At 36.6% G+C, this 26,858-nt stretch overlaps 1 protein-coding gene across 5 annotated transcripts in view; it reads right to left on the bottom strand.

The window, feature by feature from the left end:
- Positions 1-26,858, bottom strand: part of ZNF385B (zinc finger protein 385B) — a 407,440-nt gene that overhangs the window by 299,247 nt on the left and 81,335 nt on the right. Inside the window, exon 1 of one of the 5 annotated variants that reach the window (XM_055289893.2) lies at positions 15,896-16,280. The exons of the other annotated variants lie outside the window; for them this stretch is intronic. Within the exon in view, the coding sequence (XP_055145868.1) occupies positions 15,896-15,920 (25 nt within the window). The 5' untranslated portion in view covers positions 15,921-16,280. Of the gene's footprint in view, positions 1-15,895; positions 16,281-26,858 lie in introns of those variants that run through there. 5 annotated transcript variants of the gene reach the window in all.

Below are 26,858 nucleotides of genomic sequence, written 5' to 3' on the forward strand. Positions count from 1 at the left end.
CTGGATTAAAGAAAACTAATGAAAATATTCTTCTATTCTCAAAAAAAAAAAAAAAACAAGGAAATTAACCTTCTTTTTAGTTCCAGTTCCTGAAAATCCCAAAAGGAAACACTTAATTTTCTAGGACATCCCGAAAGACACAGGTAAAAAGGAAACACAGTTAGAGCTGAATTAATCAAGCAAACATCATTGACAATCAACAGAACCTTCCTGGTGATTAAACACAATTTGAGACAGCTGGAGGTGGACTCAATCTAGTAGTAAATTCCAAGGAAACAGAATCTTAGGAGTGCAAAATGGTGTTAGAAAAACAGAATTTGTAAACAGACGTAAACCTCTCAGAAGTTTCAAGACCACAGGGACAAAATCAGAGTGAAAACCAAAAGGTAAACCTTGCATTTTCAAGTTCAGAGATATATTATTAACTTGTAGCTTCTTGCCTGGTCTTGTTCTTACGTTTCAAGTTGCAGTAATGCTTATATGAAGTACTCATCTTCTCTAATTTTGTAAATATTCCAAGGGTCACATTACTATGAGTTTTCAGGAAGGCAGAAGATTAAATACCATATGATATGGTTGGGCTCTGTGTCCCCACACAAATCTCATCTCAAACTGTAATCCCCATAATCCCCATGTGTCCAGGGAGAGACCAGGTGGGAGGTGATTGGATCATGGGGCGGTTCCCCCAAGCTGTTTTCATCATAGTGAGTGAATTCTCATGAGATCTGATGGTTTTATAAGTGTTTGACAGTTCCTTCTTCACACGCTCTCTCTCGCCTGCCACCACGTAAGATGTACCTGCTTCCCCTTCCGCCATAATTGCAAGTTTCCTGAGGCCTCCCCAGCCATGTGGAACTGTGAGTCAATTAAACCTCTTTTCTTTATAAATTACCCAGTCTCAAGTATGTCTTTATAGCAGTGAAAAAACAGACTAATATACCATAGTATCCCCAGGCTAAGATTGCTTTAGTTGTTAATTCTAAATTGTTAAATCTAAATATATCTGGACACTTGCTCAATCTATTTAACACTGCATTGGGACAATTTTAAGATTGATTACACTCTGCTTAGAGTGACCACACATTCCAGCATGAGGTAACACTAAGTTTATGCCTGGGTCCTGGCTTAATCATTAATAAATTTTAAAAGTGTCTAATTTCAATGACAAATCATATTACCACCACCTGTGAAGAACTTTAAGTTGCCTCTTCTCTCATTCTTCTGGTCTTCAAGAAGACATTCTTCCATGTGATATAATTCTAGAAAGGGAGTTAAATGTTGACCTCACCATAATAGGAACATTTCAATATATACCTTGACTTCTTATGTTCTGTCTCCTGTCCCTGTTTCTTCATTACTTTCTATTAGTAGTATAAACTTTAGTTCTTCCTATGGAAATTGTGCACTACTCTTTTCTGCAAGATTCTTCCTCCATCCTTAGCTAGCTTGGAAGTCTATGCCTAATTTTAAATAGTAAATGTATGAGAAAATGCTTTAAAGCCACTACTTAACTTCCAAATCAATTATTGCAATAAAGTCCATTTGTAAATTATATACTACTTCTATACTGATAAATAATTTAGTACAAAATTTAAGCTCAATAAATGATATTGAATCATCATGTGAATGAATGAACAATTCAGAAAGAAATATATATACATACAGCTTAGTGTGAAGTAATAGAAAAATTATTATGATACAAAGGGAAATAGAATGGTAACAAGATAGAGGAGAAGCAGCCTAAAATCAAAAGTATAATTAAATTTGAAAGAGTCCTTGCCACACACTGATTGTCCACAAGGACCAGCATATTCTAAGGCAACAAAAGTTATAAACTCAGTTTACTGGGACCTTTTTTCCCCTTTTTACCAAATACCATCAAAATATAACTCAGACTTTATCATAAAAGTCACTTGTTAACATAGATTAAGGCTTTGAAAATATGCATTTACCTGACCAAAATGCAAATATTTCTTCAAGCAAAATATGTATACATTTGGTTTCAACCTGTATGTTCAGATTTGGCTAGTGCTGTTCCCATTTTGTAAAAAGAGGTAGCCAAGAATTCAAACTTAGAAAGGTGTACCTCTGCTTTTACTTTTTCCCACAATTACCACATTTCTAAGCATTGTGCTATATTCTGTGGCATATGTAACTTCATTTGATTATCATACCTACTGGATGAGGTACATTTCACAAATGAGAAAACTGAGTTTAGAGAGGTAAGAGAACTTTCCCACACAGATAGCAAGAGTCAGGGTCAGTGTTCGAACCTGTGGCTGCCTGATACCAAGTCACAAAATCTTTGCCATGTGTACTTTCTTAATTCACTTGTAACTGTTTCTTCACAATCAATTCGTTTGTGGTGCTTCTTTCAAAAACTCTCCAGCACCTGCACTGCAGGGCGCAAACCAACCCCTTTAACCAGTGATTCTCAAAGGTAACTAGAACAAACGGAGGAGCTCTTAATAATACCCATGCCAGCAATTCTGATTTAATTGATCAAGGTGGAGCGTGGGCATGGTATCATTTAAAAATCTCCTGCCAGAAGTGGTGCCTCATGCCTGTATTCCCAGCTACTCAGGAGGCTGGAGTAGGAGGATCATTTGAGCCCAGGAGTTCAAGGAAGCAGTGAGCTGTGATTGTACCACGGCACTTCCACCTGGGCATCATAGCAAGACCCTGTTTCTAAAATAAACAAACAATAAAAGTTTCCCAACTGATTCTAACATGTGGCCAGAGCTGGGAAGACTACCAGAAATGTGCACACCAGGCCCTCTGCAACCAGCTTGCCTGCTTTGCTAACTCTTGTTTCTTTTTTTTTTTTTTTTTTTTATACTTTAGGCTTTAGGGTACATGTGCACAATGTGCAAGTTTGTTACATATGTATACATGTGCCATGTTGATTTCCTGCACCCATTAACTCGTCATTTAGCATTAGGTATATCTCCTAATGCTGTCCCCCCCCTCCCCCAACCCCACAACAGTCCCCGGAGTGTGATGTTCCCCTTCCTGTGTCCATGAGTTCTCATTGTTCAATTCCCACCTATGAGTGAGAACATGCGGTGTTTGGTTTTTTGTCCTTGCGATAGTTTACTGAGAATGATGTTTTCCAGTTTCATTCATGTCCCTACAAAGGACATGAACTCATCATTTTTTATGGCTGCATAGTATTCCATGGTGTATATGTGCCACATTTTCTCAATCCAGTCTATCGTTGTTGGACATTTGGGTTGGTTCCAACTCTTTGCTATTGTGAATAGTGCCGCAACAAACATACGTGTGCATGTGTCTTTATAGCAGCATGATTTATAGTCCTTTGGGTATATATCCAGTAATGGGATGGCTGGGTCAAATGGTATTTCTAGTTCTAGATCCCTGAGGAATCGCCACACTGACTTCCACAATGGTTGAACTAGTTTACAGTCCCACCAACAGTGTAAAAGTGTTCCTATTTCTCCACATCCTCTCCAGCACCTGTTGTTTCCTGATTTTTTTAATGAAAACACATGAAGAAATGCTCATCATCACTGGCCATCAGAGAAATGCAAATCAAAACCACAGTGAGATACCACCTCACACCAGTTAGAATGGCCATCATTAACTCTTGTTTCTTGACAGTCCCACACAGCCACCACACCCTCTAGGCATGACACAAACAGACCACCATTTGGCACTGATCTGTACATAAAGAAAGAATGCCTAGCAAACGAAAGAAACTTTTTTGGATTGAGATCGCTCTCTTTTTTGCACAAATGTTCAGCCTTTATAATTTGAGGTTATAGTCTCTGAACCTATTAAAACTGTCTCACAGCAGGAGTTTAATGAAGCATCTTCTCCTGCTCTCTTTCTGCTGTCATTTTTCATAAGGCAAGGAAAGATGGAAATTCATAGAATTTTAGCATTAGGTCAACTGATTGTGTCCCGTTAGCTCAGCCAATTTAGAGCATGGTGCTGAGACTAATATCATGGCTTTTCTGTTGTCCAGTTTGCTCTTTATGGATTCACAAACACTAACTTCACCCTTAATCCTGTGTAGGAAATACATAAATGCCAGCAATTATGCAGCTGATCATAATAGTAAAGGGGTATATATGACTTGGTGAAAATCCAATAGCATCATCTTGAAGTGCAAAGAAGAACATATTTCAAAGAGTATCAGTCCAGCCAATTTGGACCAATTAGAAGACAGAAGGAAAATATCTAGTTAATCAATAGTCAGCTGATCATAATATTAATCAAACCTTTCATGCTTCAGTTCTGCAAGCTGATGTTGAATATAAGATAAAATCACTCCCATTTGGGCTCAGCTGGGATTTTGAGCTTATTAAAAAAAAAAGAATGAGTTAAATTAACATTCTAACTCAGCATTAAACCCCTAGAAGCAAGAGAATTCATCATAAAATGTCCATCATCTCATCATGATTCTGTATTACAACCCCAAAGGTAAGATCACCCAGTGTTATGAGTTTCTCAAACAGAGAATTAAATGTATGAGATTAAAAAACAACAGGGTGAGCTCAGTGCAGCATTGAATGCTGTCACATTTGCAGATTTAAGGTATGCTTTATTATATTTTAATGTGGTTTTGGCTATTCTTCCTTTATTTTTTAATATGGTAGTGTGACTTGCATTGAGCTACCTTGAAAATTTTCATTTCCAAAACAAAGCTGAAATTCCCCAAGACTCTTAAAGTTTTACACAGACACTCAAAAGTAAGAAAAGTAGAAGTTTTGAGGGAGGGACACTCAGATGACTATGTACACTCACGAATTCTTGCAGAGCTATTTCCAGCAAGTATGGAAGGTAAACATGCATTATCAGTTAGGCTAAGCCTGGATACCAGAAATGATCATAGAGGGTCAATGCAACTCCTGCTCAGGACTTGACCGAACACCAACTTTTTGTCTTGACCTTCTAGGCAACATACACTTAGGAGGACAAGGGCAACAGGCTGGATCATCATCCAGTTGCCTGGTGGGATGACTTCTCTTCTATATCATTTCCCATCCATTAACTATGACTAGAAACCATAAAGTCATCATCAGCAACTCTACAAGCTTTTTCTGTGATAACTTTTGATCACATCACATTCTTTCCATTTCCCCTCCGCTTCTTTCATCTGTTACCTTCTTTTTAATGTGAATATATTTGCTATTCTCAAAGTAAGCCATGTGTATGTTAAAAAATTTAAAAGTACAAGAGTATAAGAGTTAAATATGTCTACTTCAAACAGCACAAAGAGCATACAGTTTAAAGTAATTCTACCTTGAACCCATTCTCCAGTCTCCCATGAAATAAATTCATTCTTTTCTTCTTTTTCCTGATCCCCTCCTCCTTCCCCCATACGTATGTATATATGTACATACACACATACAAACATACACACCTATCTTTTAAACAAACGATATATACTTCGTTCTGCATATTGCTAATTTTTCTTATATTTTGCACATTATTCCATATCAGTTCTTACAGACATATCTTATTATTTTAAATTACTGCATAATATCACATGGCATGGATGAACCATAATTATTATCATCTATTGCTGAGTATTTTTTCCTGTATTTTTCTACTACAAATAACATTGCAATAAAATCTTTATGTATATGTATATACACACATGCAAGGAAATTTATTATTTTATGTGTCTTTGTATACACATGCAAGTATATCTGTTAACTAAATCTGGTAGTGAAATTGCTGGGTCAAAAGAGATACACCTTTTAAGTTTTAATAGTTATTACCACATTGCCCTGCAAATATTAAATGAACCAATTCATACTCCATACAACAATGTATGAGAGTGCCCCATGCCCACACACTAGGTAGCTCATTGTGCTACCATACGGTTTGATCTTATCCATCTGATAGGTAAGAAAAATAGCTAAGAAAAATAGCATATTTCTTTTGTTTTAATTGAAGGAATCTTTTTATGAACAGCAATATGAAATAAAGTATTGAGTTCTGCACAAGTATTCACAGATCCTATATTCAAGTGTTCTATCCTTTAGTCAACATTTTAAGTCTATCACTTATTATCATATGCCAGGTATTATATTGAGAGTCACATATTTAAAAGAATCAAGACATAGACCCTATCCTCAAAGTACTCATATACTAATAGGTGAGAAAGATATTGTAAAATAAATAATACATAGTATAAGTACAATAATAGAATATGTATACTGTCTGAGTGTAAAAGTGGCTATGGATTAAAAAAACCTGTTCCTTAAATATATCTTATTTTATTACTTTTATGTAAATATATTTAAATGTGAAAAAGAAAAATAAATACCTTGGCCAGCAAGAACCATGATTGTGACAATTACAGCTAATAATTATAGGTTCTGATTAGGTGAAGGACTATTTTTGCTTACTACTCATCTATATTTATTAAAATAAGAGTAGGCAGAATAATTTATAAAACTCTCCATCTTACTTGATACTTGCTTTGGGAGCTTACAACTTTGTCTAAAAAATAAATACTGGGACTTTTTTTTCTCTATCAATTTTGCAGATTTTTTTTAGCTCTTATTTGATTGACAAATCAAAGCACAAACTTTAGTCCCTGTCACTGGTCCTCCCTCAACTCATTGGACCATTAAACTTTTACTATATGGCGATTCTTATTAACTATTGGATTTGCTATGTCATGCTAAAGAAGTTTGCCGTTTAGCCTGAGGTGTGTCAAGGATAGTTAATTATATTACACAGAAAGCCCTTTCAGTAGTTAGATATGATAAAATGTGATAATAACGTTAACATCATTGACTGGTAAAGCTACTCCTTGAGCTTTTAATTATCATTCCAGACTTCTTTAAATGCTATCTTCCAATCAATAGAAATGCTTTAAAACTTTATACCAGGGCCAGGCATGTAGGCTCACGCCTGTAATCCTAGCACTTTGGAAGGCCGAGGCGGGTGGATTGCCTGAGCTCAGGAGTTCAAGACCAGCCTGGGCAACATGGTGAAACCCCATCTCTACTAAAATACAAAAAATTAGCCAGGCATGGTGGTGAGCGCCTGTAGTCCCAGCTACTCAGGAGGCTGAGGCAGGAGAATCACTTGAACTCAAGAGGCGGAAGTTGTAGTGAGCGGAGATCACACCACTGCACTCCAGCCTGGAGACAGAGCGAGGCTCCGTCTCCAAAAAAACAAAACAAAACAAAACTTTATACTGGAGTAAATGCAACTCACTAATGCTATTCTCTTTTCACGTCTTGCCTTCATTTCCAAACCTCATCACATTGTTTATTTATAGTCTCTACTGTTAAGTTGTCATTCAAATGCAAACATTCAAGCTGGGTTACACATGGAACTGGGCAGAAGTTGGTGTGACATATGAAAGCTGTTGAGTGGGGGTGTGGGGTTTGAGAGGTCTAGGTTTAACTTCTAGTTCTCCTGTCTTCAGCGAGTCACTTAACCTTTTTGATGATGCTTATTTATTATCAAGTATAACGAGAAAATGTTACTTTTCTCTACTTCTCAGGGTTATAGTAAGGATCAGATGAAATAATAGTTGGAAATGGGTAAAGAGTTAAAAGCAATAAAGTTCCTCAATTCCCTTTCAGAAACTCCCCTTTTTTTTCCCCTGCCCAGGCCCATTCTTTATGTGGCCCCCACCTACTCAAAGCCTCACATGTTGTGCCATCTAACTTGTGTCTCCTGTAATCCAGCTCCATATCACCCATCAATATCTACCTGTTTTAGGTTTTAACTTTCAGACCCTAATTTTTATTAAGACATCTATAATCGAAAAAAGAATCTAAAAATAACAACAGCTGAATTTATTGAGTACTTTACCACATGCCAAATCATAAATTCAATTGCAACCCCACAGCTTTTACTAGGATAATTTCTGATTACATCGTATTCCTCCCATGTTCTCTCCACTTGCTATGCAAAAACCTTTATATATATTATTCTCACTTAATCTTTGCAACAAATAAAATTGAGTCTATTATTCTTCTTGTTTTACAGACAAGGAAACTGAGACTTGGAAAGTGAAGTAATTTGTCCATGATCACACAGCTAAATTGTGGTGGAGCTGCGCTTTGAATGCCTTAGAAACTATTCCATAACTCCACTACTCCACGGCTTCTCTTGAATGCAGAACTAATGTAATGAACAAATGGTCACTCATGCATTACCTTTGAAATTTAACATGCTCATATAATCATAGAGCCTGAAGTTAGAAGATCATCTACTCTAACGATCTATCCAACCCTTAAACCTCCTTTATCATATGCCTAAGTCACAATCTGCCTTTTGCTTCAGTAACACCCGTGAGGGATCTGTACCATGTCCAAAAAAGAAAGGAATCCCTTCATCTTCAGACTGCTCTATTGGGAAGTTCTTTATATCAAGCAAAAATCTTTCTTCTAGAAAACTCTGTCTACTGACATTAATTTTACCCAAGAGCTTTATTGAAAAAATATAATTCAAATGTTACATAAAATAAGTCCCCTGACAATTTCTTCCCCTTGATAAGGTACTCAGTGCACCTTGACCAGGCTGGTCACCTTCAAATGAAAACACCTAAAGCCCTCCTCTGCATTTCACCCAAACTCCAGGCATGCTCTGCCCAGCTGAGCAAGGAGCAGGACTCCAACCTTCATTGTTATAGATACTCTATTTCTACAATTCCCATCTAAGAGACCACTAAGATTGTGTGAAGCAATCGTATCACGCTTTTGACTCATATTATGAGTTTACATTTTATCAATATTCCTACGTCGTTTTGCACTACTTCCTCCACTTACTGTTAGTTGAAACTGATCATGTTGGAGTTGGGCCACTTTTCTAGAATAGTGGTTTTAACTGAGGCTGCACATTAGAATCACGTTGGGAGCTTTAAAAATATTGATTCCCAGATAGCAGCCGCAGAAATTCTAATTTATTTAGTGTGGGAGGTGGCTCAGGATTTACATCAATTGTCTCTTCCTATATATATATTATCCCAGTTTGATAACATCTACAGATTTAATGGCTAAGTCATCAATGTTCTCACCAAGTCATTGCAGAGTCCTGGAGCCTTCCCTTAAGTTAATATTGGCCAGGTAGATTTTAGGTATAGATATTCAACCAGTTACAAATCCACAAAATTACAGTCATTCAGTCCAGAGTTTTCTGTTTTGTTCACAAAATAATATCAACAAAGACTTTGTTAAATATCTCACAGAGAACTAGTCTAGGGCACTGGTTAAAAGCATGGATTCCACCCCCACTGCAAATTCAAATCTCAGCTGAGCTAGCTAGATGACTTTGGGAAGGTACCTTAATCTCTCTGTACTTCAGTTTCCCTAATGCTTACCTACAGGATTGTTGTAAAGATTAAATGAGTTTATACATATAAAATGTCTTGCATATGGTTAGCTTGAAAGTCAACTATCATTCCTGTTATTATTAAGTCTCGTTATACACCATTTATTGCATCCACTCCATTTTAAAAGGACAATGATAATATTTGCTGCTGGAGAGCTGATCTGATGCGGTATATAGGCTGAGTGGTGAGAGATGGTGAGGTACCTTGGGGTTTATCGATTATAGAACAGGCTCCTCTAGAGGGATTATAAAGCACTGCCAAGTCTTTTGAGTCTTAAGCTGTTGCTTGTAGTACTCTGGTGAATAGTTTTGTTGGTTGAACTATTTGGGTTTAGAACTAAGCATAGTGGGGTATCTAATCCCAGTTTGAGTGTTAGCTATTGTGTTTTCACGGTGTTAGAGTCACTTTTGTAGTTTATTTTCACTTCAGTTGAAGCTTTTTACAGCTTAGATGGAATTTAGCTTTATTGTAGGTTTACCTCAAACACGCTTTTCACCAGATTTTATTAGTTTGGGTTAATCATATGACCATGGTGGCTGGCACAAAATTTACCAACCCTAGAGTATTAGTATAGCTTAGTCAAACTTTTGGTTATTGCTGGTTAAATCAGTTGTAGCTGAAGCAAGTGAGAAGCATCAGAGATCATTTCCAAGCCATACCTATTTTCTCCTTACCCCAATTAAAGCATGATTCAGAGCCCATTACAGGATTTCTAACTACTGCAAGAGTGGTATTCATTGCTTACCTTACTAAATCACACAAAAGTGGCTATGTACTTAAATTACACAAAATCCAAAAGCTCCTAGATTAAGAGTTAACTAACTTATTATAACTATACTATTACCCATTGTGCAATAATAAAAAATACAGAAAGTATGGAAAAATATCAGAAACAGAAGCCCTTACAGATTCATTTCTGAATCTGCTTACTCCTGGATGTTTTGAAATTTCTTCAAAATGTAGCCTGCCCTCTCCCAGCACCCCTCAAGAATCCTGAGTAAAGAAATTTCCCTTTAACTTGCTGGAAGGAAGGGAGAGTTCCAGATGTAAAGTCATCTCTTCCATTGTCTGCTTAAAAACCATCACTAATGGAAAATGAATCAGAGAAATAGAAAACTGGCAATACCATAGATCTCCAAGTGAAATTCACACACCAAATTTGAAATGTGAGCAAAAAGATGATTTGCTAAATGTCCCAGTGGCATTGCAGAGTTCCTGGAAGAAGTCAGGGACAGAGGGCTCCTCATCTCTGACAGTCTAGGTGTTCCCTGGGGGAGGCATCTTTTTGTCATTCAATTGCTATTTGCCAAGAAAAGATAGCTATTGACCAGCATCACCTTTTAAGAAATTAAAAGAAACAGAATTCTTCAAATTAGGAACTTTAACTTACCTTTCAGCACCTTTTCCAAAAATTTGAGGACAAACGTTGTTGGAAGATCTTTAGGGACTGAAATTTAGATTATGGATTCACATTGGTATTTTGCGATAACAAACACGTCACACAACCAAATAGGACTGAAGTAAGTAGGAGGACATTGATGCCAACATGGGGATGGGAGTAAAGTATTTAAGGTAAAAAGGGATCAGAATCTTTTCCTAAAGAGCATAGTTTAAATACAAGAAAAGGCCACCAATATCAGTTTAAACTAGTAGAAGAAGTAACGCATAACACAATAACGTTTATGACTAGTCAAAGTGGGAAAGAGATTGATGAGTGGAGGCAAAAAATCTCTTGAGAGATTTAAAATGATCAGATTGAAATAAGGGTATAGTGTTAACAGACAAGAAAAAAAGGGAAGAAAATAGGAATTTGTCCACTAGGACAATAGACACTGAAAAATGAACTAGATTATTTGGTGGGAGTAACATTTAATTCAAAGAAGATATGGTTTTGTAAGAAGTACTTTCTTGGGATCGTAGACTGAATTCATTTCCAAAACTTGGGTTAATGGCACTCACATTCAACTGATCAATTCAGGCTCAAAACAGGTTTCTGGTTTGAATGTTGCATAACTGACAGAGAATTGAAGTGGCATTTTAGATTGGAAACAAAAAGGTTAGGTTTAAGAAATTACTCCAAACATGTTGTCCATATTATTTATTAATCAACGGTAGGTTCTCCTAACACCACATTCTGTTATAGTACATGTGGTTCACTTCTGTGATTTTTTTTCTTATTTTGAGAATCAAATTATACACTGATGTCTAGTTTTGACTGTTAAGGATATTAACAAAAAGGAGGAGCGGAATATTAGTAAGTGAGAAAAGAGAAGAAAGGTAATACAGAAGCTGAGTGGGCAAAGGGGATTTTGCAATATGGCCTGAAGTGACACCAACACTCTCAGAAAAGGACCCTTTATTCCACAGGGAGGTTGCCCAATATCTAAGAGTAACATTCAGATCCAGGATAGAACATTCTACTTTGTTCCAATGTGGTTAAAATTGGGATAGCTTGGGTCTGGGAATGGAATTTTGGTAAACAGCTTAGCATGTGTACAATTAATATTATATTAGTATGTTATAAAGTTGTTAAAAGAATTCAATAAAAATCTACCTATAAATATTTTGATATCATATGAGGCACACAGTAGGTACATAATAAATATTGTATCTATTCTATTTTGTTCGGCTATGGTAAATTGAATAATTAAAGGATCCCATAGATTTTCTTCTAGGTCAAGTTTGCATGTTACTCTGCCTCTCTGAGAAATCTAGCGGGTTGCAGTCAGAACTAAGTCCTAAAATCAAAAGGGTAACAAATATTTAAATAAAGGCCAGATGAACGGGTAGGGGAGAAGGCATTGAAAGAGGCACCTGTCATTACGCATCTTAACTACAACAAAACAAAATGAATTAATAAGTATCTCAAACCTGCTAAAGAAGGAAAATCCCGAAAATAGTCTAGTTGACAAGGGATGACAATTAGAAATTAACTGTATAATACTCATTATTTATTCAAAATGTTACTGACATTTGTTTAATGTGCTGCCTTTATTATACTAGTAATACTTCATTTATTATTTGTAATTTAGATTCCATCAGTCCTTTATTTCTTGACATCATTTTAAGTTTCTCAGATAGTAACTTTCTTTCCCTAGGAGTTTTCAGGCATGAACCCTAGCAGTTAAAACTGATCACTTTTACAGGAATGTGGAGCCTCCATTTTGGCACTGGTAAAACCAATTTTCTAGGCCATTACTGGAGACTCACTTTCTTATTTAGAAAGTAGGTAGAGTTTCCAGATGCAATACAGGACACTTAGTCCAAGTTGAATTTCGGCTAAACAACTAACAATTTTCAGTATTAAGTATGTCCCAAATACTGCATTGGATATATACTAAAAATATTATTTATTGCTTTAGCTAAAACTCAAATTTAACTCAGAGTTCGATATTTTTATATGCTAAATCTGGAAACCCTAAAATTTGATGTTCCTAGTTTATTAATAGGAAGTAGGAAAAAAAGTAAGTGAAAAGACTGAAAGTAAATAAAGCTTCAAGGTAAGAAGCCACTTTCTCACTAAAGTATACTCATCTTAGCAACATACCTCAAAAGAAAGTACAAACTCTATAAATTTCCCAAATTATTGTTGGATGTATACAATCAGGAAAGCCAAATTTGGATAGTACTTTCATTTTGCAATCATGTTTCTCAACTAAAACAGGTTTGTATCTGCTATTTTTTGTAACTAGTCATTTTTAAGATCTGCTGAAGAACAACTCAAGATGCTATACCTTAATACAAAAGTGAAAAGATGCAGGCAAATCACTGAGATTTATATCCTCATGATTTTGTAAATCCTACTACTTCTGAAAGAGAAATTGCTACTAAGACTTCAGGCAGCTATGCCAAATTAACCCCTTCTTTCTTCTGAGTGAATGTCCTATGTTCTATGTAATATGACAAATGTCACTATTCTAAGAGAATTCTAACATTTTAAAACTTTTTTAAAAAGGTTTTCATTTATTAAACATGTTATATCATCAGGAATTTCAAAGAGAAAATGTCAATGCCCTCTAAGTTTCTAATTCTCAACCCACAAATCCAATTTGTTTCATGGGCTTTGGGGAGCTAATAAATATGAGATATTTATTTGTAAGTCAAAATCTAAAACTGAGTCCCCCGACAATCTGATGATGATTTGTGACATAACATTCCCAAAAGAATAGAAGAAAAAAAAGTATCACATTTTGTTTCATCTAAAAACACAAAATTGTTTTCTAATTATAATGGAACATATTACACTCTGTATTTCAATAATATTTTATCTTGACTCTTCACATGTGTAATCACTTAACCCAGGCAAAGATCAAATAATTAAAAAGAAAAAATCATTAAATTCAGGATTTATGAAGTGTTGTCAGTTCCATTGTCAAGACCACATGAGGGAAAAAGTATAATAGCAACATCCAAATATGTACTCTATTCCACCTGCATATCCATTACCACAATGCAAAGAATCAGCACAAAAATAAATATTCCACTAAATGTCCTGGTAATTTTGATCACCTCTATTTCAAAATGCATTATTCAACCAGGGTTATCTTCTGATAGAGAAGGCTAAGGAAAGCATTCTTAACACATTGACAAATGCATTTCATTTTTATTATGTGGAAACAAACAAAAACTGCATTTAATATTAATATCGTTTTAGCATTTGAGAGCTTTTGCTTTTGTAAATGAGATGATTGCATGAAAGAAGGCATTTTTTGGGTCAAATTTCTAATGTATCTACAGGTTGTTTTAATTTCATTATTTAACTCGCCCTACTCATAGCACATACACGTACAACTAAGTACGAATAGCTTATATCAAATATAAGATGTATTAAAGCCTTTCCCTCTCTCCAACAGTGCTCTAGGATGCATTACCAGGCAAGCAGATAAGTGTAATGATGAATTGCATAATATGGCCAACATTAATAGAGTGATTTTCTACAAATGTATTGCAAAAAATAAATACTTCACGCTTCAGAACATAACTATTTGGATGTCACATGTTAGCAAAGGACAAAGTGGCAGATACTAGCAACTTTAAATCTGTAGGTCCTTGATTAAATAATATAAAGGAACTTGAGAGAAATGACAATGCATCTAGAGAATAGATGAGGTTGAAGGTAAGAGTCTATTCTTGAGGGTCTAATTAGGTTCTTCCCATCTCTCCACTTTTTTTTTTTTAATCTTCATAGAGACGCCTTAGCAGAAGCTATCAGTTTTGACAGTACACCGAAATCCTGGCAGTGAACCATAAATTGACCATTACCATAAAAAGAGCTGCTAAATGAGAAACCATGTGCTCAGTATAAAACTAATTTCATGCTTTCAAAAGCACACAGTGGCTTCTAGCAAGATAGTGGCCCTGGGACTTGCCGAGACAGATTGGTGAACATAAATGGTTTGCTCCTGATGCGTCTGCTTAGCCAAGCTTTACGTGTACTGGCAGTAAAAGAGGTTCTCGAGTCTTCTATCAAACAAATACACACTTAGCTATAACTTTAAAGATGAAAGCTATAAAACAGCTTCCTCAAATAAATATAGCAGGAAAAACACATACACTCATATACACACACACCCCACGTGCCATGCTAGCTGCTTCCAGTCAAAGAAAAATAGATTCCCCTGCCAACCTAATATACTAAACAGACACTTAATAAGCATAATGCTATTTAATACATTATAACCCTCACACTCCATTCATGCTTAGAAACACCAGAATTAGAGTTTAGCCAAGCCTAAGCAATAGCACTCCATCTACTTGGAGGCTAACTTTGTGCCTGCCCTTATCTAGTTGGCTTTCAAATACCATATACTTACAAGGCTACATCAAACCTTTCCAAGCATGACGATCTAGTAATTTAACCTCTCCAGGTGAGCACAGGTATTCTATGTATATTTAAATGATACAATCTGCTACATTTAAAGCATCCCAGCTAATAAAAACACACTTCATGAAGATATACTGTTAATTTCCTCCCATTCTCATTCGGCACACAGTCACTAGAAATTAATTACTGTTGGTTGTCCAGTGCACGACCGGTCATAACTTCTAATTATTAATAATGTCGAGCTTCACAAGGTGTCAACTCCAGTATGTAATCCACATCACTTACTTTCTTAGTTATCTCGAAACATGACTTGTCTCCTCCTATCTGTCTTTCATGTCAAAGATTCTACAAAGTACATTTTGTTTATAGCCTCTCTAATAATATCTGAAACACATAATAACACTGCTAATTACCTACTTTCAGTAATGGTAGCAAATTGCATAATATCACTGACTTGTTCAGAATGTTTAAAATGCAAAGGAAGTCACCTACTGGTAAGATGTCCTCGGCAAACAGCTAGCACAGAAAGAAAGGGATGGTTATCACACCCATGTAAGGAGTTACTTCGCAACAAAATTAAAGAATCATATATTTTGCCCTTCACCTTTGCTCCTTCAGATGTGTCAGCACGATGTGATAAACACAATTGAGGACTCCACAGGATTCAGCATAATGTACGAAAGAATCTGTTACTGACATCCCAGACCCCAGCATCCAAGTTTTAGAATAAAAATGCTCACCTCTGCTAGCAAGTCCACTCCACATCCTGGCAGGGCTCTCACCAGCTTCAAGAGCAACCAAGTTGGATAAACAAAACTTCCAGTATGTGACCAGGATAATGCACAGCGCTACCGAGACTTGGCTCCAGCCCTGATTATCCGTGTGACAGCACCACGTTATATCAGTGCCGCTCCAAGCCTTCCCAGTTGCTGGCTTATTGCACTGCTCATTGAAAATCCTTTACACGCTGGCAACATTTTAGGGAAGGACAAGCACACTCTGAGTCATTTGTAAAGAAAGCAGAGCAATTTCAATTCTATATCTCCACGCGTGCTGAAACCAGAAGCACCGTCAATGTACAAGTCTGAGGTGGATTTATGCTGAGAAACAGGCAACCTAAGCCTTCATTATCAATGCATGAAATCAGCCACTGTGATCAAATTCAAGCAAACCACAAAAAGGATATGATTATGAAAGTCTCCACAGATTTAGCACCAAACCTTGGGGAATGAAGAATCATCTACTGAAATTGTGTAAATGTTAAAAATAGCTCTGGCTTTTCAACAATGAGCAGGATACAGGGAAGAAATCAGTAGTCTATATTATAAGGACTTATAAAGGCTGCATAAATCAAAATAGCTGTAGGTTCCTGGGACTTCGCTATAGACAAATGAAATCACTGGAGACAATTACAATTATAACAAAAAATAATTCCATATATTTGACACAGATATCCATTAAAGGGCAAATCAAACATCCTTTAACTCCTAAGTGCCCATCTCTAAATTAAAATAATGGTGATATTTAAAAATGTGCAATGCTCTGCTAGCACCAGGACAAAATACCATCAATTTTATTCTAAGACAATTTCGTAAACAATAAAGATGTAAATCTATTCTGTGTAACAATAAACATGCAAGATAGACATTTTAACACTACAATCTTTGCTCATTATTTAAAAAAATCTATAGTTCATTAAACCCATGTATTTTTATCCCAACTACCTCCAAATTTATACTTTTGCTTTTTATCATCCTTCCTCTTTTGTTACTAAAATATAAGATGCAAGAGCTACCGGACATTGTCTTTAGAAAACACAAGGTCAGAAAGCAGTATTAGATATACCCCAGAAATACATATACCCCAGAAAGCAGTAACAGTGATTTGAGATCACAAAATATACAGCTTTGACATGTGCATGCAAACTGCAAAGCAAAAAGGAAATAGTTTATTAAAAATCACAAAAATAAACTGGAAGAAATTCCTAGGAGGCAACATTGACAACACATTTAAGGTTCTATTCAATTTTTTAAAAAGGGTTTTAGGTTCTCATTGAGACTCTGAAGGCCAAACAAATTAGAATCCAGTAAAGGCAATTCCTGATTTGAGGATCTCCTATAAATGACTGGGTTCAGTTCTAGTAATCCTACCAGCTCTGAGATGACACATTTAGAAGTGTCTACAATATGAAACATCTGTGTAAAACTAAGCAGCACACATTTACGTAACACAGCATTCTGGAGCAACATTAAACACAGCACTCTCATGGGCATTCTCACTATGTCCCCATATGGAAAGTTGACTCCTTACGGGCTGCTGGTTAGATGCCCTTGCTTGGAGACAGATTAGACACACAAGTGGATATGCACATAAGCGTGTGCGTATACATATACCTATACCATTGAACACACTTGCCCCTCACAGTCACTTTTGCCACCTGAATTCCATTTGTTTTGTGTCTCCTGAAGCCCCTAGGGCAACATTTGAATGTATTATGAGAAACAGCATTGGGCATCATTGACCTTGCAACTGTTCAGTGTCCTCTCTCTCTTCTGTCTTCTCTGCCTCACCCAACGCACACATGAACTTTCCTTCAAAAATAGTCATAGGAATAGTTCATAAGAGATTGTATGCCTAAAAATCTTTTTATTATTATCACACATGAAGCTCCCTAGTAATAAGATGAAAGTTTAAAATTAAACCAGGATATTTGATTATAGGCCAATCCCTTATCTAAAACCCTTAGTGCTTGATGCATTTCAGAATTCAAATGTTTTCAGATTTTAGAAAGGTAATACTCTACATATGCCAGGAATTATATAATGCCTCCAGTGGCAGATGTTATATAATGCTGCATTGGAGTCTGGGGCAACAACTCTATAATCAGACACATTAACATTCTATAGCAAAACGTGTATATTCATGCTCATTGGGATAAATAAATGCTATAATTTAAGCTCACATTAGTTCATGTCACGTTTTCCCATCAATATGGATTATAAAATCTTCCAGTTTTCATTGCTTCTTGGACTTCAGAAATTGCAAGTAAGAGATTGTGGACCGTATAAATGTTTACCTAAACTGCTAGAAAGTTATGGATTGGGAAATGGTACCTAAGCAGGTGTTCTCTTACTTAGGCAAGAAATCTGGAGGGTAGTGTTACTTTAATGGATGGGCAAAAATATGAGGGAAGGTGCTACTAAGACTGAGACACAAAGCAGAGCAGAAATGTGGCAATAATGCACAATGACAAAACTAGGACGTGGAAAAGATAGGCAAGAAGAAGCCACTCACAATGACTGAATCAAAAAAAAATAAAACATAATAATAATAGTACTCATTGATCACCTAAACTCTATACCCACTAGTGTGAAAGGCACTCGACATAAATATTTTTTTAGCAACCCACCTTAATTTTCAAAAGGAAATTTTAAAAGGACGCATGTATTTCAGAGGGAGGCAAAACATTGGGTTATCTCACCCTCTTCTCATTGTACCCAAAAGCAAAATATCCAAAAGCAAAATGTTAAACAGTGCTTGTGGCACTGTCAGACACACAAAAAAATAAGCTTTGCCTTATGAAGTAAAGATTTCTGTTTTATTTGTATATGCTATAAACTACTTGCTATAGAGGTTCTTTAAAATCAGTTTTAGAAAAAAGTAGCGATATTTTCTGCCATCAAGAGTCAACTGTTTTAAAATCCATTTTAAAAACAAATGTTCTCAAAAAACAAGAATAATGTGTTGCATTTGCTTGGAGTCTTTCTTATGAGCACATTTCCCAAATAAATACTTTTCTTTAAGTACATTAAAGAACTTTATTATAGCAGAGCATTGACACTACATTTAAGATTTTAGGTCAATAGAACATTCGCTGTCTTCAAAGAGCATTTCCTGGGTGCCTTTTGGGGCCTAGACCTGCACTGGGGAAGTGTCCAGGAGGCATTTATGTGAAGAGTGGTCTTTCTATTCACTGAACAAACTAGACTGGAATGTGTGGCTCTTAGTATCTAGAACACAATCTCAAAGTCATTTTCTATCTGAAGAAGGAAACTACATTTATTTTTTTGACTATACAACATAATTTGGTGAATTCTTCTTTTTTTTAGCAACCAAAATGGTGCCCCGATGGTTTGATGGAGTTATAGCAGCTTCTAAAAGTAACTTACTATCCTATAAGATGAGTAACACTTCAGGGCTATGATTAAAAAAAAAAAAAAAAAAAAGCTCCCTGTACCTTTCACATCAAGTCCACAAAATAATAGATAAATACCCAACATCTACAGGACAAGAGTCTCTGGATTGCAGTGCAGGCTCACCAGAGGGCAAGCTCTTGAAATGAAGTGGGTTAACATTTTGTGTGAGTGCCAGCACACTCAGCCCATTAAAAAGTACAATATCCAGCCCTTCTACCTCCTCCAAACTCCATGTAATCAGAAGAGCAAATATGTTTCACAGCTGGCCCAAACCCAGCTCAAGAAAAATCATTAAGTGCCAAGGACATATACCAACCACATGGTCAGCTGTAATATTCCACAGGGATATCTAATCCAGAACACTGTCCAACAGCCTCCTTGGCTGTGACACTGTTAAGACGTGAAAGTCAAATGCCTGTGTGAAGAAAGCTGGTCAGTCCAAGTGAAAATACATTCATCCTCCAGTGGAAATTGAACTCACTAATTACCACTGGGCTTGGCTGACTACTGAAAACCCTTCTCCCTGGATTAGTTTAAAATAGGTAACACTTCTATTCCAGGCAGACACCAAGGTTTTAAATATGCCTTTGATGATTTAAATCACTCAGACATGTAAACACTTGCCATGATTGTCTAAGACTCAGTTTCCACACTGAAAGGTGTATTTGGTTTTCAAAATCTAAAAACCAAGACTTGATGTTAAGCAACTCTTATCTTTTAATACATATAATATGTAAAAGTTTATATTCAAAGGCATTCTTAAAGAAAAAGACAATCCGTCCTTCACTAAAAAAGGGTCAACCACTCCTTTTAATCATTTTATCAAACTTCCATTCAAACTCTTTTATGCATCGATCCCTTAGAGTTCTATACTTAATCCACACACTTGTATAATCCACACCCTTGTTTTTAACCACATGTACAGAATATGGAGATGTTCTATAATGACTTTTCCAAGTTTACGTCAAGTATAGTTTTAGGTTTCTGACACCACTGAAAACGGCTGGAGCTCTGTCTCAAATTCAAAGCATTTGTGTGGCAGGAGGTGGTTAGAGTTATAACTTGAGACCGTCCTATTTCCAAAATTCTCTACTCTCATTCCCAAGGAACTTCAACCTCAATAAGCCCCACAATATCAATCTCGATTAAATTTATCTGGGGAGAACAGATAAAGGGTACCAACTCTTATCCTTGCTTTGAAGAATAGGGTCAGGATTTTGTAAAATACTTGGAAACTAAACAGCGATCAATTCTGAGTAAGACAATGAATTAGAAAAGTATATCAGTATTCCTTCTACTATATGTATCATCACCAGGTCTGAAGTACTACAAGTAAGAGACAATTCCTGAGTGCTCTTATAAGGACCTGTGACTTATACAAAGAAAAGTGGATGCCCTATTTTCAAAGGTGTAATCTGACATATTTTGACCAAGGCCTTTTCCCCTTCTAAGTCTGTCCCTTTATTAAAAACCATAAGTCATATGGGCTCTATCCAATACATGGATTGTATAATAATTATTCTATGAAAGGAGTTTTCTGAACTTACTAATTAAGAGGTTTAAAGAAATAGGTATATTGTAAATACTTTAACCCACCTACCTCACACTGAAATGATTTACTTATCTAGTGCACTTACTGGTAGAAACTCAATGATTTGTTATACATTCACCATGGTAATTATATTTGCAAAAGTCAGATATTTTGGTTGAATGATAAATGGCAGGTTGATTCATCAAAAATTAAGTGAAAGCAAGCATTTAAAACTATGTGTTCCTACTGAAAAGGTAAAATACATTATCATACTGATGAATTCTAGCCTCGTCTCTAAATCTGTCATACGAACCAAAGGTTGCATCATTTAAAATTAATGTTCATTCCTAATATCTCTTAAAATGGAGATTTTTTCCAGATATGGAGCAATATTAATATATTTAAGTAGGAATTTTTATTCCTGAAAACTAAAGAAAGATCTCTCCTGCTCTTCCCACCCTCACCACCCCCTGCCATGTCTCCCCTATAGATTCTGCCTACTGCATACAAGGTGCTCAGACAGTCTTTCAAATGAGCATGCTCCTGCCCACACATGCATGTGCACACATCCTCACTCCTTGGTGTGGTATTTCTTTGCTTTCCATACTTAATAAGTTCCATCAGAATGTGGATGAAGAAACTATCATACTTTCAATATACTCATGGCACCATCTTGTGGTAATTCTATGGTATCGCGTTTTCAAGTTTAATTTTTAAAGTTCTTCAAAAATTTCTGGGAAAACACATTTGAGGATAAATTTAACATTTTAAATATGCATGAGATGCAATGTGATAAATCTGGCCTATGTATTTAAAACCCCACACACATATTTTAAGAGTTATAATACCTATCATTAGTGTCCTGACCCCGGAAGCCATTTAATACCAATAATTGTTTCTTGAATGTAGACTAGGAATGAAATCAAGAAATCTTTAAGGGAGACAGGGAAAACAATAATGGAGGATCCTGGGGCGTCAAAGAACAGTACAGACTATAGCAGCAAAAAAAAATAAAATTATGTATAACACTCCAACTGACAACCCATTTTCCAATCCTGCTGTTCATTCCCACGTCTAAACTACTACTCCACTTCCTGCTGCAAAATACCCAGGTTTTATTACCCTTATCTTCTCCCCCATCCAAAATGTCCTGACTTTAAAATCTACTCAAGCTCATTTTAAAATTTCTTTTTTTTATGTATTTACTAATTGTGTTTTAGTTTCTTTTTATTATTATACTTTAAGTTCTAGGGTACATGTGCACAACGTGCAGGTTTCTTATATATATATACATGTGCAATGTTGGTGTGCTGCACCCATTAACTCGTCATTTACATTAGGTATATCTCCTAATGCTATCCCGCCCCGCTCCCCCCACCCCACGACAGGCCCCGGTGTGTGACGTTCCCCTTCCTGTGTCCAAGTGTTCTCATTGTTCAATTCCCACCTGTGAGTGAGAACACGCAGTGTTTGGTTTTTTGTCCCTGCGATAGTTTGCTGAGAATGAAGGTTTCCAGCTTCATCCATGTCCCTACAAAGGATATGAACTCATCATTTTTTATGGCTGCATAGTATTCCATGGTGTATATGTGCCACATTTTCTTAATCCAGTCTATCGTTGTTGGACATTTGGGTTGGTTCCAACTCTTTGCTATTGTGAATAGTGCCGCAATAAACATACGTGTGCATGTGTCTTTATAGCAGCATGATTTATAGTCCTTTAGGTATATACCCAGTAATGGGATGGCTGGGTCAAATGGTATTTCTAGTTCTAGATCCCTGAGGAATCGCCACACTGACTTCCACAATGGTTGAACTAGTTTACAGTCCCACCAACAGTGTAGAAGTGTTCCTATTTCTCCACATCCTCTCCAGCACCTGTTGTTTCCTGACTTTTTAATGAACAGATTGCTGTGATTGAGAATAATATGCATTGCATAGCATTCTGCAACTTGCTTTTTCTCTTACTGTCATGGCCGTCTTTCTGGGGCAATATATGGGTCTAACTCATCCTTAATTCCTGGGTGCTATGGATATCATAGTTATACCACAAATCACTCAAGCATTTCCTCACTGATTAACATTCAGGTTGTCCTTTTTATCACCTTTAAACAATACTAAAATAAGTATCTTTATACTCATACTTTTATATTTTGTGGTATCCAATTCTTTTTTTTTTATACTTTAAGTTTTAGGGTACATGTGCACAATGTACAGGTTTGTTACCTATGAATCCCTGTGCCATGTTGGTGTGCTGCATCCATTAACTCGTCATTTAGCATTAGGTATATCCCTAATGCTGTCCCTCCCCCCTCCCCCCACCCCACAACAGTCCCCGGAGTGTGATGTTCCCCTTCCTGTGTCCATGAGTTCTCATTGTTCAATTCCTACCTATGAGTGAGAACATGCGGTGTTTGGTTTTTTTGTCCTTGCGATAGTTTACTGAGAATGATGGTTTCCAGTTTCATCCATGTCCCTGTAAAGGACATGAACTCATCCTTTTTTATGGCTGCATAGTATTCCATGGTGTATATGTGCCACATTTTCTTAATCCAGTCTATCACTGATGGACATTTGGGTTGGTTCCAAGTCTTTGCTATTGTGAATAGTGCCACAATAAACATATGTGTGCATGTGCCTTTATAGCAGCATGATTTATAATCCTTTGGGTATATACCCAGTAATGGGATAGCTGGGTCAAATGGTATTTCTAGTTCTAGATCCTTGAGGAATCACCACACTGTCTTCCACAATGGTTGAACCAGTTTACAGTCCCATCAACAGTGTAAAACTGTTCCTATTTCTCCACATCCTCTCCAGCACCTGTTGTTTCCTGACTTTTTAATGAACACCATTCTAACTGGTGTGAGATGGTATCTCATTCGTGGTTTTGATTTGCATTTCTCTGATGGCCAGTGATGATGAGCATTTTTTCATGTGTCTGTTGGCTGCATAAACGTCTTCTTTTGAGAAGTGTCTGTTCATATACTTCGCCCACTTTGTGATGGGGTTGTTTTTTTCTTGTAAACTTGTTAGAGTTCTTTGTAGATTCTGGATATTAACCCTTTGTCAGATGAGTAGATTGCAAAAATTTTCTCCCATTCCATAGGTTGCCAGTTCACTCCGATGGTAGTTTCTTTTGCTGTGCAGAAGCTCTTTAGTTTAATTAGATCCCATTTGTCAATTCTGGCTTTTGTTGCCATTGCTTTTGGTGTTTTAGTCATGAAATCCTTGCCCATGCCTATGTCCTGAATGGTATTGCCTAGGTTTTCTTCTAGGGTTTTTGTGGTTTTAGGCCAAGGATTTAAGTTTTTAATCTATCTTGAATTAATTTTTGTATAAGGTGTAAGGAAGGGATCTAGTTTCAGCTTTCTACATATGGTTAGCCAGTTTGCCCAGCACCATTTATTAAATAGGGAATCCTTTCCCCATTTCTTGTTTTTGTCAGGTTTGTCAAAGATCAGATGGTTGTAAATGTGTGGTATTATTTCTGAGGGCTCTGTTCTGTTCCATTGGTCTACATCTCTGTTTTGGTACCAGTACCATGATGTTTTGGTTACTGTGGCCTTGTAGTATAGTTTGAAGTCAGGTAGCGTGATGCCTCCAGCTTTGTTCTTTTGGCTTAGGATTGTCTTGGCGATGCGGGCTCTTTTTTGGTTCCATATGAACTTTAAAGTAGTTTTTTCCAATTCTGTGAAGAAAGTCATTGGTAGCTTGATGGGGATGGCATTGAATCTATAAATTACCTTGGGCTTTACGGCCATTGTCACGATATTGATTATTCCAACCCATGAGCATGGAATGTTCTTCCATTTGTTTGTATCCTCTTTTATTTCATTGAGCAGTGGTTTGTAGTTCTCCTTGAAGAGGTCCTTCACATCCCTTGTAAGTTGGATTCCTAGGTATTTTATTCTCTTTGAAGCAATTGTGAATGGGAGTTCACTCATGATTTGGCTCTCTGTTTCTCTGTTATTGGTGTATAAGAATGCTTATGATTTTTGCTTATCAGCTTAAGGAGATTTTGGGCTGAGACAATGGGGTTTTCTAAATATACAATCATGTCATCTGCAAACAGGGACAGTTTGACTTCCTCTTTTCCTAACTGAATACTCTTTATTTCTTTCTCCTGCCTGATTGCCCTGGCCAGAACTTCCAACACTATGTTGAATAGGAGTGGTGAGAGAGGGCATCCCTGCCTTGTGCCAGTTTTCAAAGAGAATGCTTCCAGTTTTTGCCCATTCAGTATGATATTGGCTGTGGGTTTGTCATAAATAGCTCTTATTATTTTGAGATACATCCCACCAATACCTAATTTATTGAGAGTTTTTAGCATGAAGGGCTGTTGAATTTTGTCAAAGGCCTTTTATGCATCTACTGGGATAATCATGTGATTTTTGTCTTTGGTTCTGTTTATATGCTGGATTACATTTATTGATTTGCATATGTTGAACCAGACTTGCATCCCAGGGATGAAGCCCACTTGATCATGGTGGATAAGCTTTTTGATGTGCTGCCGGATTTGGTTTGCCAGTATTTTATTGAGGATTTTTGCATCGATGTTCATCAGGGATATTGGTCTAAAATTCTCTTTTTTTGTTGTGCCTCTACCAGGCTTTGCTATCAGGATAATGCTGGCCTCATAAAATGAGTTAGGGAGGATTCCCTCTTTTTCTATTGATTGGAATAGTTTCAGAAGGAATGGTACCAGCTCCTCCTTGTACCTCTGGTAGAATTCGACTGTGAATCCATCTGTCCTAGACTTTTTTTGGTTGGTAGGCTATTAAATATTGCCTCAATTTCAGAGCCTGTTACTGGTCTATTCAGAGATTCAACTTCTTCCTGGTTTAGTTTTGGGAGGGTGTATGTGTCCAGGAATTTATCCATTTCTTCTAGATTTTCTAGTTTATTTGCATAGAGGTGTTTATAGTATTCCTTGATGGTAGTTTGTATTTCTGTGGGATCGGTGGTGATATCCCCTTTATCATTTTTTATTGTGTCTATTTGATTCTTCTCTCTTTTATTCTTTATTAGTCTTGCTAGTGGTCTATCAATTTTGTTGATCTTTTCAAAAAACCAGCTCCTGGATTCATTGGTTTTTTGAAGGGTTTTTTTGTGTCTCTATCTCCTTCAGTTCTGCTCTGATCTTACTTATTTCTTGCCTTCTGCTAGCTTTTGAATGTGTTTGCTCTTGCTTTTCTAGTTCTTTCAATTGTGATGTTAGGGTATCAATTTTAGATCTTTCCTGCTTTCCCTTGTGGACATTTAGTGCTATAAATTTCCCTCTACACACTGCTTTAAATGTGTCCCAGAGATTCTGGTATGTTGTGTCTTTGTTCTCACTGGTTTCAAAGAACATCTTTATTTCTCCATTCATTTCGTTATGTACCCAGGAGTCATTCAGGAGCAGGTTGTTTAGTTTCCATGTAGTTGAGTGGTTTTGAGTGAGTTTCTTAATGCTGAGTTCTAGTTTGATTGCACTGTGGTCTGAGAGACAGTTTGTTATAATTTCTGTTCTTTTACATTTGCTGAGGAGTACTTTACTTCCAACTATGTGGTCAATTTTGGAATAAGTGCAATGTGGTGCTGGGAAGAATGTATATTCTGTTGACTTGGGGCGAAGAGTTCTGTAGATGTCTATTAGGTCTGCTTGGTGCAGAGCTGAGCCAAAGTCCTGGATATCCTTGTTAACCTTCTGTCTCATTGATCTGTCTAATATTGACAGTGGGGTGTTAAAGTCTCCCATTATTATTTTGTGGGAGTCTAAGTCTCTTTGTAGGTCTCTCAGGACTTGCTTTATTAATGTGGGTGCTCCTGTATTGGGTGCATATATATTTAGGATAGTCAGCTCTTCTTGTTGAATTGATCCCTTTACCATTATGTAATGGCCTTCTTTGTTGCTTTTGATCTTTGTTGGTTTAAAGTCTGCTTTATCAGAGACTAGGATTGCAACCCCTGCCTTTTTTTGTTTTCCATTTG

This window comes from Symphalangus syndactylus, chromosome 8, assembly GCF_028878055.3.
Source record: "Symphalangus syndactylus isolate Jambi chromosome 8, NHGRI_mSymSyn1-v2.1_pri, whole genome shotgun sequence".
NCBI lineage: Eukaryota > Metazoa > Chordata > Mammalia > Primates > Hylobatidae > Symphalangus > Symphalangus syndactylus.